Source organism: Vulpes vulpes, chromosome 4, assembly GCF_048418805.1.
Source record: "Vulpes vulpes isolate BD-2025 chromosome 4, VulVul3, whole genome shotgun sequence".
Taxonomy (NCBI): Eukaryota; Metazoa; Chordata; class Mammalia; order Carnivora; family Canidae; genus Vulpes; species Vulpes vulpes.
In genome coordinates, this window is record NC_132783.1 from 22,473,005 (window position 1) to 22,489,687 (window position 16,683).

At 37.5% G+C, this 16,683-nt stretch overlaps 1 protein-coding gene across 1 annotated transcript in view; it reads right to left on the reverse strand.

Moving 5' to 3' along the window:
- Positions 1–16,683, reverse strand: part of LOC140598716 (rho GTPase-activating protein 20-like) — a 45,775-nt gene that overhangs the window by 8,418 nt on the left and 20,674 nt on the right. The window contains exon 10 of the mRNA XM_072757242.1: positions 15,543–15,716. Coding sequence (XP_072613343.1) covers positions 15,571–15,716 — 146 coding nt within the window. The 3' untranslated portion in view covers positions 15,543–15,570. The remainder of the gene's footprint in view (positions 1–15,542; positions 15,717–16,683) is intronic.

Below are 16,683 nucleotides of genomic sequence, written 5' to 3' on the forward strand. Positions count from 1 at the left end.
AGTAATATTTGGGGAGATTTGCAGGATGCTTCAGACAAGTAGATTAAAAAGTTGCAGGACCTGAGTAATCCACAAAACACAACATATTCCCAAGTTTTGAAGATTACTATTAAAGTGTCATCCCTTTTTCTTTCTGTCCAGTGCTTTTTTCCATAAGTCATGTGAATTAATCACTTTAAAACCAGAATTACAAAAATTATACTAATTATTTGTCTGGAAAGGGATGGTTAAACACCTATACGGAAATCTGCTAAAATGATCTGTAGGAAAACCACAAAAATAACTCACAAAAATAAATATAACATTAGATATTTTTCCTGCCCTTCAATCCTAATTTTACAGTTTGAGTTACACTGTTTGAATGATTTGACCTGCATCCACTACTCATATATTTGGAAAGTAGTTAAAGAAGAAAACTATTGAATCTGAGAATCTGACACTCTGCTCTCCTTGTGAGAATCAAGAATGCTTAGTGCTGGGGCACCTGGTGGCTTAGTCGGGTAAGCATCTGCCTCTGGCTCAAGTCATGATCTCAGGGTCCTGGGATAGAGCAAGGAACCATGGGCATCAGGCTCCCTGCTCAGGGGAGAGTCAGCTTCTCCCTCCTCCTTCTGCAGCTCCCCCTGCTTGTATTCTTTTGTTTGTGTGCATGCTCTCTCTCTTGCTCTCTCAAATAAGCCTAAAAAAAGAATGCTTAGAGCAGAGAGTTTTTTATTCATAAATTTTTTTTTATTGGTGTTCAATTTGCCAACATATAGAATAACACCCAGGGCTCATCCTTTCAAGTGCCCTCCTGAGTGTCTGTCACCCAGTCACCTTCACCCCCCGCCCACCTTCCCTTCCACCACCCCTAGTTCTTTTCCCTGAGTTAGGAGACCTGAAAGAGATTTTTAAGCTCACTAATGAATGTCTCTGCTTTGATTCCCTACCCTCTCTCACTTTAAAGCTGAGGGTTATTAATTTGGGCCAATTCCAATGCTGGGGACAGCACTGGGAGGTCTGAGCTCCCCTTCCACTTCCTTTTCCAGTACCTCACAGAATTCACAAATGGTTCTGTTCAAATCATTAATTAACATTCATGTAAAAAATAAGGACGCTTAAAATCTATAAAATCACCATTCATTTGTTCTAATTCCCACTTGCCAGAATAAAGCAATGACTGTCTGTGATTATATTTAAGGTGCTGATGATTCTCAAGATAAAGATAAAAGAGTAAACTACTGAAATTCATTCTAGGAGAGAGAAGAAAATATACATTATTTCCTTTAAATTTCTTAAGAACCCTACAAAGTAAATGCTATCCCCATTTTACAGAGGAGGCAAATGAAGCACCTAAGGTCATACTCTTTGAAAGAGATAGCTCCAGGGTTTGAAGCTAAGATTTGTCCTATCTGGGGCCCTTACACAGTATTCATCAGTAGAAATCAATATGAAAGAGTTTGGAACAATGGCTTCTAACCAAGTAGTATGTACGTAATAGTATGTCCTTGGGGGCATTTGGAAATGTGGGTCAGTATGATGGGGGCACTCTGGCAATTAGTGTCTGGGGCCTTGGGATGTTAAATATCCTGCAATGTGTTGTACAGTGTCTCAAAACAACATAAAAAAGCCACCATCGAACTCCAATAGCATCCCTCACCTTTTCTTTTTGAGAGGGGGAGAGAGAGAAGCTGGGGAGGGAAAAAAGTGAGAGGGAGAGAGAGAGAATCTTAAGCAGGGTCCATGCCCAGGATGGAGTCCAAGGTGGGGCTTGATCTCACAACCCTCAGGTCATGACCAGAGCCAAAATCAAGAGCTGGACACTTAACCAACTAGACCACCTAGGTACCCCCACAGCATCCCCTTTGAGGAGTACTGCTTTAGATAAAGAAAAGATGACTACACTATAATAGGCTATTATATGAAGCTGGGGAGATTCGGAGCACCTCCAAGTGATATCCTCAAATAACCTCTACTCCGATATTACAGTGATTAGTTCTCTTGGATCTGGCATGGAAAGGACATGAACGCTCTGCCTGAAGTTATCTAGTATTTCCAAGTTTTCTCCAGCTATGAAAACATCTGAGAAGCTAACTGGGACCCAATACAAATTAAATGCATAACTGCTTCATGTGGTTTTACATTCACACTTGACTGAGAGTTGAAAGAGATGTGTTCTGTAAATTTCCGTGCACTCACAAACACATGTGTGAAAAATATTCCTTAAAGGAAATCCTACTTATCTCTGAAAGAAAACATAGTCACTGACGTCTATGCTGTAAATATGTAAACTGATTTGTTTTGCAGCTGAGATATGGGAAAGACTGTGCTGGTTTGGCACTTGGGGGCACCTCCAATTGGAGGGACCCCAAACAAGTGTGTTGTGGAGATCTGTAATTTTTCTATGAAAGTGTCTTAAATTTTGTGTTTCCACACTGATAATAATAATAATAATAATAATAATAAGAAGAAGAAGAAGAAGAAGAAGAAGAAGAAGAAGAAGAAGGACGAGGAGGAGGAGGAGGAGGAGGAGGAGGAGGAGAGAAAGAAGGTGAAAGAAGTATACTTTAAAATACTGGGATGACCACCTTGGAATCAAGCACTGTCCTGCAATTTTGGCAGTCAGGTATATATTTGTGTTCACAATCACACTGCAGTTTAGTGGTCGCAGAACAAAGGGAAATCTTGAAAAGAGACCAACTTGATATGCAAATATGCTTTCAGACCAAGGAAAACCCAAAGTTGGTATGCTGTGCTATTGGAATAAAAGCTTCCTGACTGAGCAGACCCAGGGGAAGAAGTCAATCATCATTAAGGCAACTGTAGCAAAGGTGAGCTGACCTCAGCAGACCCTTTACTGGGCAGGCAGGGCCAGATTCACTCTAAAAAGGTGATTTAATAAATGCTGTCAACTTGTATCTGGCTGGGGTTGTACCATTTTAGTTCGTAATTAACTCACAAATTTATTTTGGTATTACAATTGGAAAAATGCTGTAATTATGGCAGCATTATACCAGCTCTTAAGAATTCCACGTTTAACTAACATTAAATAAAAGGAAGCCCGGCACTAGATGGTAGGTATCTGGAACTTCTTGCTGTGTCTACATCGCTTTCTTTTAGGAAATTCCCTCTCCCCCAAAGGCATTTCAGATTGTGGCTTATCCACCCCTTGGATAAACCTATTCTTCTGGACACAGTGATTGGTCCAGAGCTGGCACATGACCCAGGCAGGGCGAGAGTAATTTTGAGAGGACTGACACAAATAACAAGGTATTTCTCTAGTTTCAGAATATTAAGAGCCACCGAAAGTTGCACCAAAAAGGCTTCCAGCCTATAAAGAAAACGTACAGAATAAAGCCAACACAGCATAAGACCAAAAAATGGAAGGGTAGATGGACAGAAGGAAAGAAAGAAGGAAGAAGAGGTGAATGGATGGACTGAAGGAAGGACAAACAGATTAAACAGACATACAGACAAACAGAATCTTGACGGGTATTTGATCAGCTCAATTTCATAACCAAACCAATCTCCAGGCACTTAATCATGTAAGTCAATTTTATATGCATCCAAGTAGGGTTTATGTTACTTATGACCAAATGCTTTCTAATATGCTAGAGATGAATAAGACTGTCTTTAGCAGGGGAACACTACTTAAGTCTGAGAAACACCGGATTACATGATCCTCTCTAACTCTAAAGTGCAAAAATTCTGTGTGTGTGTGTGTGTGTTTTAATTATTTCATCAGCTTAAGAGATCCGGATCTTTTCTTATACCTCGGTATATGTACAGAGAGCAGAAATAAGGATGGCTATTTTTTATAGTTATCACTAGAGATATGATACTAGAAGAGGATCTTTTCAGTCCCAAGTTTAGTTTTAATAAAATTATTCAGAAAAGGTAATTTCCAAAAGGTTGACTTTACAATTCAGAATCAGAGGAAAAGTCTCGAGGAAAACAGAAGCTACCAATGGCACATAACACTTTAAATAGCATGTTCAGTACAAACTACAAACCAGAGAAATAAATAGATATCCTTAAGAGCTTCTTAAAAGGTTTTTAGAATACTTAGCAAAATGACTCTTAAGAACTCAAGTTCTTAACTAATTCAGCACAGTTTTGCAGTGTCAAAACTTAAGCCAAGTGAGTACTTGGCTTTACCTGCCTTAAACATTTGCTTGGCAGTAAGCGTAAATTTCTACCAGTTAGAGAAAATGAATAAAGCACTTACATCGTAAAAAAATATATATAGTTCAAGTTAAGTGGGAATACCAAGTCGGTAAATAAGATTACAGAGCTAAATATCAAATGAATGACTCCTATATTGGAAAGCCTTCCTTCATTTTTTATTCCTAGGTATGTAGCTCACAGGCGCTTTTTACTCAGAGCCTGATATAACAGATATCACCACGACCACATCAATCAGCTGTAAACACTGGTCAACTGAATCCGCATCTATCCAGCTAAACTAATTTCATAGGAAGTCCTGCAAAGTCAGTAACTAGACTGCATCCTAAATTCAGAAATTAGTCGTTTTGAACCCTCCATGATCAATCAACTCAGTGATTTGTTTAATTGCCCAGTGGTCCTTATGGAAGACTTTCCTCCTAGGAAGAGGCTGTCATCCTATAATCAGCTCTGAGAACAAAGAACACATCTAATTCGACATAACAGTTACAGGTTTAATAAAATATTAGGTTGAAAAATGTTTGGGGGATAAACTAATAAACACCAAACAGTTCTGTGTAGCCTTTTCAACTACAGAAGAAATCTTTCTTGAGCATTCTTAAAATGCAGTAGGAAGTTCAAGCAAAGTCCTAAGTTATTTTGTGTTTCAAACCTTAGGAAACCTTCTCTGTATTCAGATAAGGATGAAGGTACAAATTCTACCTTTGAAACTTAAAAGCCAGTTTCGGATATTTTAAATATTTAGGTGGAATTACTAAAAAGAAAATTTTGTTGCACAACATATTCAAAATACTAAAAACTGCACATCTTGAGGTGAGTACTAAAGAGCAGCTTAAAGCTGGCTATATGAACGCTGTTTATAAACCATACAAAAAGAAAAGGTCATTACCGCATCAGAATTACCACCATAAAATTATTATAAATAAGACCGAAGTCAGACTGAGTCAATAACCATAGAGTTTTATTATCTTCAACACTAGTGACAACTTAATAACATATGCCTCACAAATCATTTATCTGATAATTGGAATTATATTCCTATATATTCACAGAAACAGTATCTTTTGAAAAAGTGGATGGCAATATTTATTTGATATCTATCATCTGATTTTATTTCATTTGAATTTTTTATAATACATTTATCTTTTATTGGTGTTAAATTTATTTCATCTGATTTTAATAGAACTATTTTGCAAATAAGAATATTACAGCTTTTAGAGATGAGAAAAATTATGACAGAAACAAAGAAAGAGCGAAGAAAAGAAAAGAAGTGAAAAAAATCCTAGACACAGGACCAGGAATGTGAACTAATTCAGCACAGTTTTGCAGTGTCAAATAAAAAGTCTATCGCTGAAAGCTACACGGAAGTGTAAGACTTCTGTTTCTGGACTTTGATCCAAGCGGTCATAAAAACTTGTCCTCACTTAGTAATTCCTATTTCCATTAAATGCCAAATATTCTGAATATTCTCTTTGCCTAGTACAAAACAAAGCAATAAAAAGTCAACCATGCTACTCCTACAATACTAAATGATGTAAAACATCACCCTCCTTGGCAGAGAAGTTTAGTAAATAATGAAAGGTAACATTATTTTAGTATGATGGCAAGAAGAAGAGCTGTTAAAGTGGCACTGGCACCAGAAGCCTTCATTTGCAAATGCATGAAGATTAGAGCCCTTAGTTCACAGGGTATGTACACAGGCAGGTAGAACAGTGAGGGTGGGATTTTCCATACGTTGTAGTTTGCAAGTCTCAAAATAATTTTTCTGCCTATAGACTATGTTATGAATTCTTCAATTGACACTCAAATTCACATAAAGAGGCTGCGATTCCTTTTTTTTTCTTTGAGGCTGCGATTCCTAAAAAGCATCTATGCCCCAAGCTTGTAGCTTTAAAGTAGGTGCTTAGCTCTGTGTTTGAAGATTAGTTATAACAAACAATGTAATATAGCAGCAGAACTCCTTTCAAGGTCAACCAATTTTCACAGGTATTTTTTAAATTTTATTTATTTACTCATGATATATATATGTGCAGAGACACAGGCAGAGGGAGAAGCAGGCTCCATGCAGGGAGCCCAATGTGGGACTTGATCCTTTGTCTTCAGGACCACAACCTGGGCCAAAGCCAGTGCTAAACCGCTGAGCCTCCAGGGCTGCCCACCTGTACTCTTATCTAATTAATACTTTCCTTAAGTAAATTTAAGGCTTTTATCTAAAATTTTATTGATGATGGAACTCTGTTACTAGTGCAAATCAGAAACCAGAACTAATTGCCTTAAGTAAGTTGTAGAAGATTTCTACACTGCAAACAAAGTCTGGGTTTATATTCTTCCCTGCCCTTAAGTGAAATAAGGAGACAGAGAGAGAGAAGAAGAGAGTAGCAATTACTGCGGGAGCAATACATACAAACTGGCACCAGTTTGAGACTTTATCCTTGATGTAATAAAGTTAATTACAAAGAAGTTTTAAAGGGAATAATTTTTTTATGGTCTGATGCTGTTGTTACTTAAGACCACTTTGTTTAGTCCCCATAATCATCTTGTTTATAGCCATGGCCTACTTTGGGAACATTTCTTGTAACATGGTCCCCAAACAGAACACACAGCACACCTAAATTCCTAATTGTTTGATTTTTCACAAGTTACTTAATTCCTTTAAGCCTTGGTTCCTCATTGTGAAAAAGGGCTAATATATTTACATTTCAAGATCACTCTGAGAATTAAATGAGGTAATGTCCACAATGTGTCTAGTCCTGTGCCTGGAGTTTATTAAAATACATGAATACCTTGGGGCAGCCAGGTGGGCTAAGTGTCAATCTGTTAAGTGTCCTACTCTTGATTTTGGCTCAGGTCATAATCTCAGGGTCATGAGATGGAGCCCCATATTGGCTCCATGCTGAGCGTGGATTTTCTTTCTCCCTCTCTCTGCCCACCCCCCACCCCACCCCCATGCATAAGCTTTCTCTCTCTCTCTAAAACAACAAAAACAAAACAAAACTATGTGCCAAGCACACCTCTTTGGGGCTCAGGCTCTAGAAGAACACGTGACAGAAAATGGCTCTGCTTTCATGGAACTTACAGTCTGTTGAGATACAAATCAACCATAAACTCAACAAAAGAGCAAGTCACTCCAGGCAATATCGATAAAATCTCTATAGTAAATAAAGTGAAGCACCATGAAAGAAAGTGACTGGTGTTTACAGAATGCTAATTTTCCTCCTGATTTTCAACTGTATGTGATTAGTGTTCCATATATGGAGAAAGAGATACCGGCTATTGAGAATATGCTTGTCCAATGAGATAAGCAAATGGCAAAAGATAGAGAATGAGTAAGAACTGCAGTTTAAAACATAAATACGTGGCCCAAATTTTAAATGTCTGTACTGCTCTAAGATGTGCCTTCTTAAATGATGTTCTTTTTTTTTTTATTAAATTACTTTCTATAGAACACATGATCCTCTCAGAAACAGAGAACATTTCATTGTTCATTGTCATTGGAAAGAAAATACAGTTGGGGCTTTATCACTTTTGTTGTGGTTGTGCTTAAAGAAAAAAAAACAACATAACCAACTTCAGAACTTACTGTAATATGTGTGATGAGTTTGATTTTAGTAAAACTAAGAACATTTTGTCACATTATTCGGGCCCCTAACTACACTGAAGTCCACAAATTCTGAGTTGGGCTGGGCTCGGAAGTCAGCGTGCTGATGAGGACAGAATGGGAAAAATTAGGATTTGTTTCTAAAACAAAGGATGGATTTATATAGAGAGAACCAGTTCTGAGATTTCTGAGACCTATTATCTGGCCCATGAATGATAAATGAACTCATTTGAGGCACTGCAGATTAACTTTAGAGGGCCAGGAAAAAAGTTTCCTGTTTTCCAATCCATTTATCTCTTTGCCACTCTAGTCATTTGCAGTGACTTTGAATCCTGTTGCTCTTACTGGACTCTGTTTAACATCATTCCAATGTCTAAATGGCTTAATTACTGGAATTAAGATTTTGAAGAATCCATTAAGAGTATCTTCTGGAGATAGGATACCCAATTAGGAAGCACTGAGAAGGCAGCTACTCTGCTCCCAGCATCCTTCATCTCAGTCCTAATGGAATTCTGCTTTTCCCTCTCAAATAAGAGTAAGTCTTTTGATCTCTGTGAAAGAAGCAAAGATCAAGCTGATCCTCTGAATGAATATCCTCCTTCCTCTACTTCTTCAAAGATGTAGTTAAGTGTGAGTTGTACTTATTTTTTAAAAATGTTTTCCAATGCAATTACCAGACACAAAAGAAAATTACTTCATCATCATAACACAAAACACCATTTCTTTTTTCTTCTAGTTTTTTTATGTTACATTTTAAATCAATGAGAGTCTTGTAAATTTAATTTTTTTCTCTGACAGTTCACAGTAAGAGACTTTCATGGTAATGCCACAAATAGTTGCTTTTTTTTTTTCTTGTGTAAGAACTGTTACCTCTAACACAAGTCGTTCGGGGCTGTTGGTTCATAATTTACTTTGGAAACATAATGATTTTTATTTCCCAGAACAGCAATTGAGAATGTTTAACAGATGAGATGATATAGTGGATAAAGCTGTGATCTACTTCTGACCCAGTATTTGCTATTTGTTTTCCGCAAGTGAAATCTGAATTCTGAGCCCCCAGTTTCATATCTGTCGAACAATATTTGTCCATGGTGCTATTTGGAGGAAGAATCAAATGTGGAAATACATATGTGCTGTTTTTAAACTGCCAAGGCTGCTACGATTAAGTTTTATTATTACCACGGTGCTAGAAGAAAAACGTGAAAGGGCTCATGAAGCATAGCAATAGTTAATCTCACGTTTTAGTGCTTACTTTATGCAGCTACTTGCATTCATTTGAATGCTTTCAAATGTCATTTTGAGAGTTTGAAATGCCCCTGATGCTGTATCAGTTCTGCTCTAAAAAATTCCAGGAGATGACTGCTGAGATTCCAAATACAGAATGAAAGAGCAGCTCAGATCCACCCTTACCTAGCGACTCTCCATCAGTCTTGACATATGTATCAGGGTACAGGTTTAAAGACTTCAAGAAAATTTACTTCGAGCAATAATGACACAAATGATACACCATCCATGATGTGAATTCAGTGGCAAATGTGTATTAACATTTTGAGATCAGCCTGCCTCATAGACATTTGCTTTTTTCACTCATTGTCTCTTCCACCAAACCTACCATGCAGGAAAACCTCTGATACACAAAGCTGTTGGGAATTTGGTCTTTGTGGCTGTGTCATCTAGAGAGCTCTTTGAACTCCTGATTAGTTCAGAGGTTTTAGGTCTGTAGCAGATTGGAGACCCTTACAAAGCTGAAATCATATTGCATTTTATTTGGTGGAGTAAGGTGAAATGAAGTAGAGCTGAGTGAGGAAAAGAGGTAGAAAACAGAGCCTAATAGACAATGACACACCGTGATGGTTAATTTTATGTGTTATTGTGGTTATGCTATGGTGCCCAATAGTTTGGTCAAGAACTAGTGTAGACGTTACTGTGAATATATTAGATGTGAATAAGATTTAAATTAGTAGGCTTTGAGTAAAGCAGATTACATTCCGTAGTGTGTGTGTGTGGGTGGGGGGCATCATCCAAACAGTTGAAGGCCTTAAGAGCAAAGACCAGTTTCCAATAGAAGAAGGAATTCAGCCTCAAGACTGTGCCATAGAAACCTTGCCTGAATGTCTCATTTGCCTGTGCAATTTGGGCTCAAGACTATAACATCAATTCTTACCTGAATTTCTAGCCTGCAAGCTTGCCCTATAGATTTGAGACTTGCCAGACTCCACAATTGTGTGAGCCCATTTCCTCTTTTGAAATAAAGATTTTATTGAATGATTGATTGATTGATTGATTGAGAGCATGCAGGAGAAGGGGCAGAGGGGGAAGATAAAAAGTTTCTAGATAAAAATTGTGGTTGTTTTTCCCTCCAAATTCTAATCTTCTCTTAAGGATAATACTTTCTTCTTAAATTATAGCCATTTACAGATTTTCTTAACACCCATTAATGTGCTTTGGAAAGAAATCTAAAATTTGCTGTCTGCAAAGAACCATTAATGCTATAAAATTTGTGTTCATTCTGGGAGGCCTGAGGCACCATTTTTTAAAGAAAATGTTAGAAGGGAACTAACATTTAGGAGATTGGCACAGAGATGTTTGAAAGATTAAGAGGAGTGATGACTATGGATGTAGTCTGCATGTTTGCACACAAACCAATCAAGAATAAGCTGACCCAATTATCTAGACATAACTGTGCCAGTCTCTTTGGGAGCAGAAGCCTGTGTTCTCCTAAGAGAGACAAAGCTAAAACATACTACACATTTATACCAATATTTTTGGGTTCACAAAACTTTTTGCTCAGATCCAAAAATGAAGTAATAAAGCAAAAAGTATAAAAAAAGAGTTGAGCTGCTTGTTCAAGGCTGTGGAGTGACCAGAGCAAGGCTCCACTGGTTTGCTTAAATTTCCCACTGCTCTAGCCCTGCTCTTGTACGTGCCATGTAGAACCACCTGAGAACCATTCAGCAGTCACATTTTCTATTTCCTCGTATTCTAGGACCCGTGGATTACATATGTGTTATCCATAAAAAGCATTTGATGGGTAAACAGAGAATTGCTGAAAAAGATATAGATATATACACAGACAAGAGAGTAAAATTGAAATTTCAATTTCAGAAAATGTAAAATTACAAAATGAAATGTGCCTTAAAGACTACATGTCACAAAAATCACAGGAAAATGATTATAAGGCTACAGAAATTCACAAGAGAAAATGCCAACATGACTGAACAAATCAAGACAGACTTTGTTGGGAAGCTGACTCTATATGTCGGACATGGATGGGAAGAGGACAAGAAGGGAACTGTCTAGGGATAGCAAGAGCATGAGTACAAGTGCTAGAGCAGAGATGACAAACTGAGAAATTCGGAAACTTGAGAATTTTCCACATCTTTGAGTCCTGACTTCTTTTTGCTTAATACCTTCTTCAACTCATTTCTCTCTTCTTGCATTTTAGTATAAGCAGTCAGGAAGAAACAAGCTCCTTTAAAACTTTCCTGAGCAATCTACTCAGATAAATCTCTGATTTTATTGCTTCCAAGTTCAAACTTCCACAAAATACTAGAACACTCGTTAAGCCAAGTTTCTGCCATTTCATGACAAGGTTCTCCTTGTTTATGGTTTCCAATAACACGTTCCTTATTTCCATCTGAGATCTCACAGAAAGATCTTCAACATCCATGTTTCGAACAATCTGTTTCTGATTAGTTATGTATTCTCTAAAAGATACAGTCTATCTCTGAAGCTCTTGCTTTTATTTCTGAACTCTTACCGGAATCGCCTTCAACATCTATTATTTCTACCAATAGTTCCTTCACAGCAATGGGGCTTTTCCCAGTGTGGCCCTCCAAACTTCTACAGCCTTCCCCCTTACCCAGTTCTAAAGCTGCTTTGGCATTTTTAGGTATTTGTCACAGTAAGACCTACTTCTTGGTACCAAAATCAGAGGGGAAAATGAATGAAATGAACTTTTTAAAGATTTTCATTTAATTAAGAGAGAGCACATGAGCAAGAGAGAGCAGGGAAGGAGAGAAGAAGAGAAGGTATCTCAAGCAGACTCCCCGCCCAGTGAGGAGCCCCATGTGGGGGCTCCATCTCATGACCTGAGCCAAAATCAAGAATTGTATACTCAACCGACTGAGCTACTCATATGCCCCTGAAATGATCTTTACTGAAAAAATATAAAATTGTATGAATAGGAAAAAGATCTGATTAGTAATCCCAGAAAACATATAGGTGTGGAGAAAAGAAAAAATAGGAAAGTAAAAGAATAAACTCTAGAATGACCAAGGTTAAGGAATTAATAAACTGGAAAAAAGAACTGAGAATTCTACCCAGGATGCAGTACAAAGAGAAAAAGTGAAAAGGTTGTTCGTATCGAGTGTTCTTTGAGAATCATTGTTTCAGAAAATTTTAATGGATTCTTGTAAAAGATAATAGAGGAATATTGGAACAAATTGGTCAAAGACATAATAGCTGAGAAATTCTAATATAAATAAAAATTGACACAGAGGATACAAAAATATGATTTATGAATCTAACAAAACTTAGGAAAGAAGAAAAAAGGAACCAGGAGGAATCTTCAATGAAAAAGAAACACAAAATACGGTTTGTCAGTATAACTCGAAATATACTATAATGACAATAAATGTAATAGATTAAATCGCTTTAATAAACATCAGAAATTATCAGTGTGGGGATCCCTGGGTGGCGAAGTGGCTTGGCGCCTGCCTTTGGCCCAGGGCGCGGTCCTGGAGACCTGGGATCGAATCCCACATCGGGTTCCCGGGGCTTCTCTCTCTGCCTGTGTCTCTGCCTCTCTCTCTCTCTGTGACTATCATAAATAAAAAAAAATAAATTATCAGTGTGGATATAAAAAAATCAGTTATATGCTGCTTACAGGGGACACTGCTACACACACAACCTAAAACAGAAAATATAAAAAGGGAAAAAAAGAAATAGACTAAGCATATATGAACCAAAAAAAAAAAAAAAACGCTAGTGCAACAATATCTGTCAAAGTCGAATATGAAGTTGAAGCATTAATGTGAATAAACCAAATAAGCTATAATATATAATTCATGAAAAGGCTACAGAAATTATAAATTTGTATGTGCCTAATAATATAGACTTAAACCATAAAACACCAAAAGCCAGCAACTACGAAAACTCAGAATTACAAAATAAAAGTGAAAAGCTCAGAGAAGCATAGTGGCAAAATTTAACACCTCTCTCAGAAACTGCACATTCGGAGAATATATAGAGAATTTGAGTAACACGTATGACATAATTGTGAGTTTACATATCCCTGCACTCAAAAGAGGATACAACAGAGAATAGACATTCTCCTAAAGCATGCATGCAACATTGTAAATATTTATAAAATCAACTGTACACTCTCAGTCACAAAGAGTCATAGTTATTCAAACCATATTATCTGATTACAGTGCAGTTTAATTAGAAATGAACTATTACAACTAGTAATTAAAATCCTACAGGTTAGAAAATCTGAAAAAAAAAAAACCCAAATGCTTAAATAATGACTAGGTTAAAAAAGACTTCACAAGGAAAATCATAAACTGTAATGGCTTTATCAACAAACTAAAATATGAAAAATAAATTTGTGAGGTATAGCTAAAGCAATACTTAGAAGTTCTGAATAGTCTTAAATATATTTACTACAATCAGCCAGCATTTAATCCAAGAAGCTAGATGAAGAAATCAAAAGAGTAAGAAAGTTGAAGCAACAGAATTATAAAAACAAAACACAAATTAATAAGCCTAGGAAAAACATTTATGGAGATGATTTAAAAAATCAATTTCTTTGAAAGCTAATAAACTAGGTAAGCCTCTAGAAAGTTTGACTAGATGTGCCCACACATACATATATCATCATATAATGGAATACTACTGTTCAGCCACTTGGACTGAGTGAACCAGATCATCAATACAGAGGAATCACAGACAAAATTGCTGAATGCTAAGAATTTCTGTAGTTTAGGGACCTCTGGGTGACTCAGCGATTGAGCATCTGCCTGCCTTTGGCTCAGGGTGTGATCCTGGTCTGGGGATCGAGTCCCGCATCTGGCTGCCTGTGAGGAGCCTGCTTCTCCCTCTGTCTGTGTCTCTGCCTCTCTATCGGTCTCTTATGAATAAATACAAAATCCTAAAATTTCTGTCGTTTATTTACTTATTCATTGAACAGTGTTTTGTATGTTTACATATACAATTCAATGTGTGCGTTTGTGTGTGCATGGGTATGTGGTAGATATTTATATGATCAAGTTACCTACAACATGTTCTTCATTAGTATGAAGCACATGGTGAAGTGTAAGCATTTTGAAATCTTCCAAGAATTTAAATTGATGTATGTGTGCTTGGAGTTTCTTTCTTTCCCCTTTCTCCTAATCCTGGTCTTTCCTTGCCCAGAGATAATTATTATCCTGAGGATGATGTTGTTTTGTTATGTTTTTTTTTTCCCCCAACTAGTTTTACACTTTTACATTTTGGAAAACCTCCCATTCTTATAAAGCAGTCTCTTTATCCACTTTAAGAAATTACAATTTTCCTTTGGCAATTTGGTTTTTCTACTTGTTTCTTTTATTTGACAAAGGAATGACTTCATTCTTTAAAAGAGCAAGCCAACTAAATTAATACTGACATTGAGGCCCAAGACTACGAAAAAACCAATTTGTTCGTAGCACCAGTTATGCTATGGGTAAGTAAAACAAAACAAAACTGGAAAAGACTCACCATCCACTATAAATCTTCAGAGTATTTATTGGCCCATTTGACTAGCATAGAAAGAATTACAGAAAAATATAAAAGGCATTGTTCAGTGCTCTCTGAAAAAAAAGCTGGTTTCTTGTACTGATATATATTCCATTCACCAAATTCTTACATGTTCCTCGTATGAATAAAAACTGAGTCTTATTAGAGAGAGAGAGAGAGAGAGAGAGATTCATCATGGTAATTGATCCACCAATTATGAGAATTAGCTTTCTTATACTGGTAGCCTGTGAGTAACTTTCTTTCTGGAATAAAGTCAGATAGTCATTCTAAGTACCTTTGTTTTACTTTTAGACATGTTAAACCTTAACTGTATCACTAAGTGCATATTAACTAATGATTACACACACCTTACTCCCAGGTATGGTAAAGGCCAATGGGGAACACCTAATTGCCTGTCATTCATTCTAGATTATGCAATTATCCTTTTACAGTTTATCAGTATTCTCAGGATCTTCTCTTCAAAATTAAGAAATGAATTGCTCAGTCCAAGTTAACTCTGTCCCCAGAATTTAGTTTCTGCTTTAGGATTCTGCATGATTTTATATTGGCTGATTTTTTGAAGATGCCTCTGTGACTGTCATTTAACATATTCTGTTAGGATTCATGGATTCATATTTGGCACAGGATGTGTCTTTAGTCTTAGGTAAGATGTTTTCAGTTGTTAGATTAGGTAGACTCAGTTGAAAGAGACTGGAGACTACTGTGAGTTCAGAAGGCAATGGGAAAATGTGAAGATGATTCATGCACAGAGTCCATTTTGACTGATCTGAACAGGCCTACGTGGGTCTCTGGAAAAAAGTGGAATGGACAAAAAGTTGTCCTGCTGTATTGGCCTCATGACTCTGCAATAGATAAATCAAATGACACTACCAAAGCTTCTCAGCCACAGCCAGGGGCTGTCTATAGATTTCCCCATTTGGGGTAAGTTTGCATGAGAACACTTGGCCTCTCCGAGGTCCCCCTCCTCAGGAAGGCAATAAAAGACCAAACTGAGACCTACCAGAATTGAGAAGGGCAAGTTGTCATTACTACAGATATCCACGAGAGGGAACTCCAAAGCGCTGTCTGGGATCTGCAGAAGGCTCAGGTGTGCACTTGTTGCAGCAAGTAGCACCGTAGCACCAAGAGGCTAACCTTCTGAAAAGACTTCTTTTAATGGTCTTCTGGCCTGAATCTAAGGAAGAAGGGAGGTTAGTGTATTTTCATTCACTTAGCCTTATTTTCACCATTGTCATTCTAGAGCGTGTTCATTGTAGTGGCTAGAGGAGGGAAACGGAGTCATTTGTTGGGTACAACTCTCCACGTTGTGCTGTTGGCTAATACCATCGTTATGGTGTTGAAGAGTTCTTCCTCATATCCTTCAGACTGATGGTTAAACCTAGAGACTCGATCAGATTGAAGGTCAGTATTTCCTGTGCCATCAGTTACTGTCTTTGCAATGCAACAGGAGACACTGAACCTGGAGATGTTTGTTTTCTACTGAGTGATCAGTGGGTTCAGGTGTTAGATCTGATTTTAAAGGCTAGAAGGATTTGGTACGCAAGTCAAACTGAGTGTGGTGATCCTCTGCTTTCACAGCCAGTCTCCCCTCAGCCTCAAATTTCCTCTTTGGCTTTCTGACTGCTCAAGTTCTACCATCCAAAGGATCTGCCTCTTTGGAAACAACTTGCTGACCCTACTTCTCTGTTCCTCTGCTCTGGGCCACCTTCAAGGACGACTTTCTGCAGTCAGGGTCCTTGGGAAGTAGTCATTCCATGCTGGCTATGTGGTGGCTGTGTTCCCTTGTGATACCACTCCAACCCACCCAGAAATGATGTTTTCAGTTAAATAGGTTTAACATTTACTGAAAAGAGCCTAAGCCACAATGAAGTGTGGAAACACTTCCTCACACACACACTCAAACATACATGTATATATACACCTACACACAAGCACAAGGCTTGAAAGAAAACATAGAAAATGCAAAACAATAAGAGGTTAGGAATGCATTTATAGACCACCAGTTTCCAGAGATGATTTTTAACTACTCAACATTCCCTATTGAAGGAAGAACTTTCCAAAGAAAAGGAGATCAGCAGTGAAAAGCTGAGTTCAAATTTCTACTGCTCAGCAGTGAATGTTTCCCTTTGAAGATACCTTAA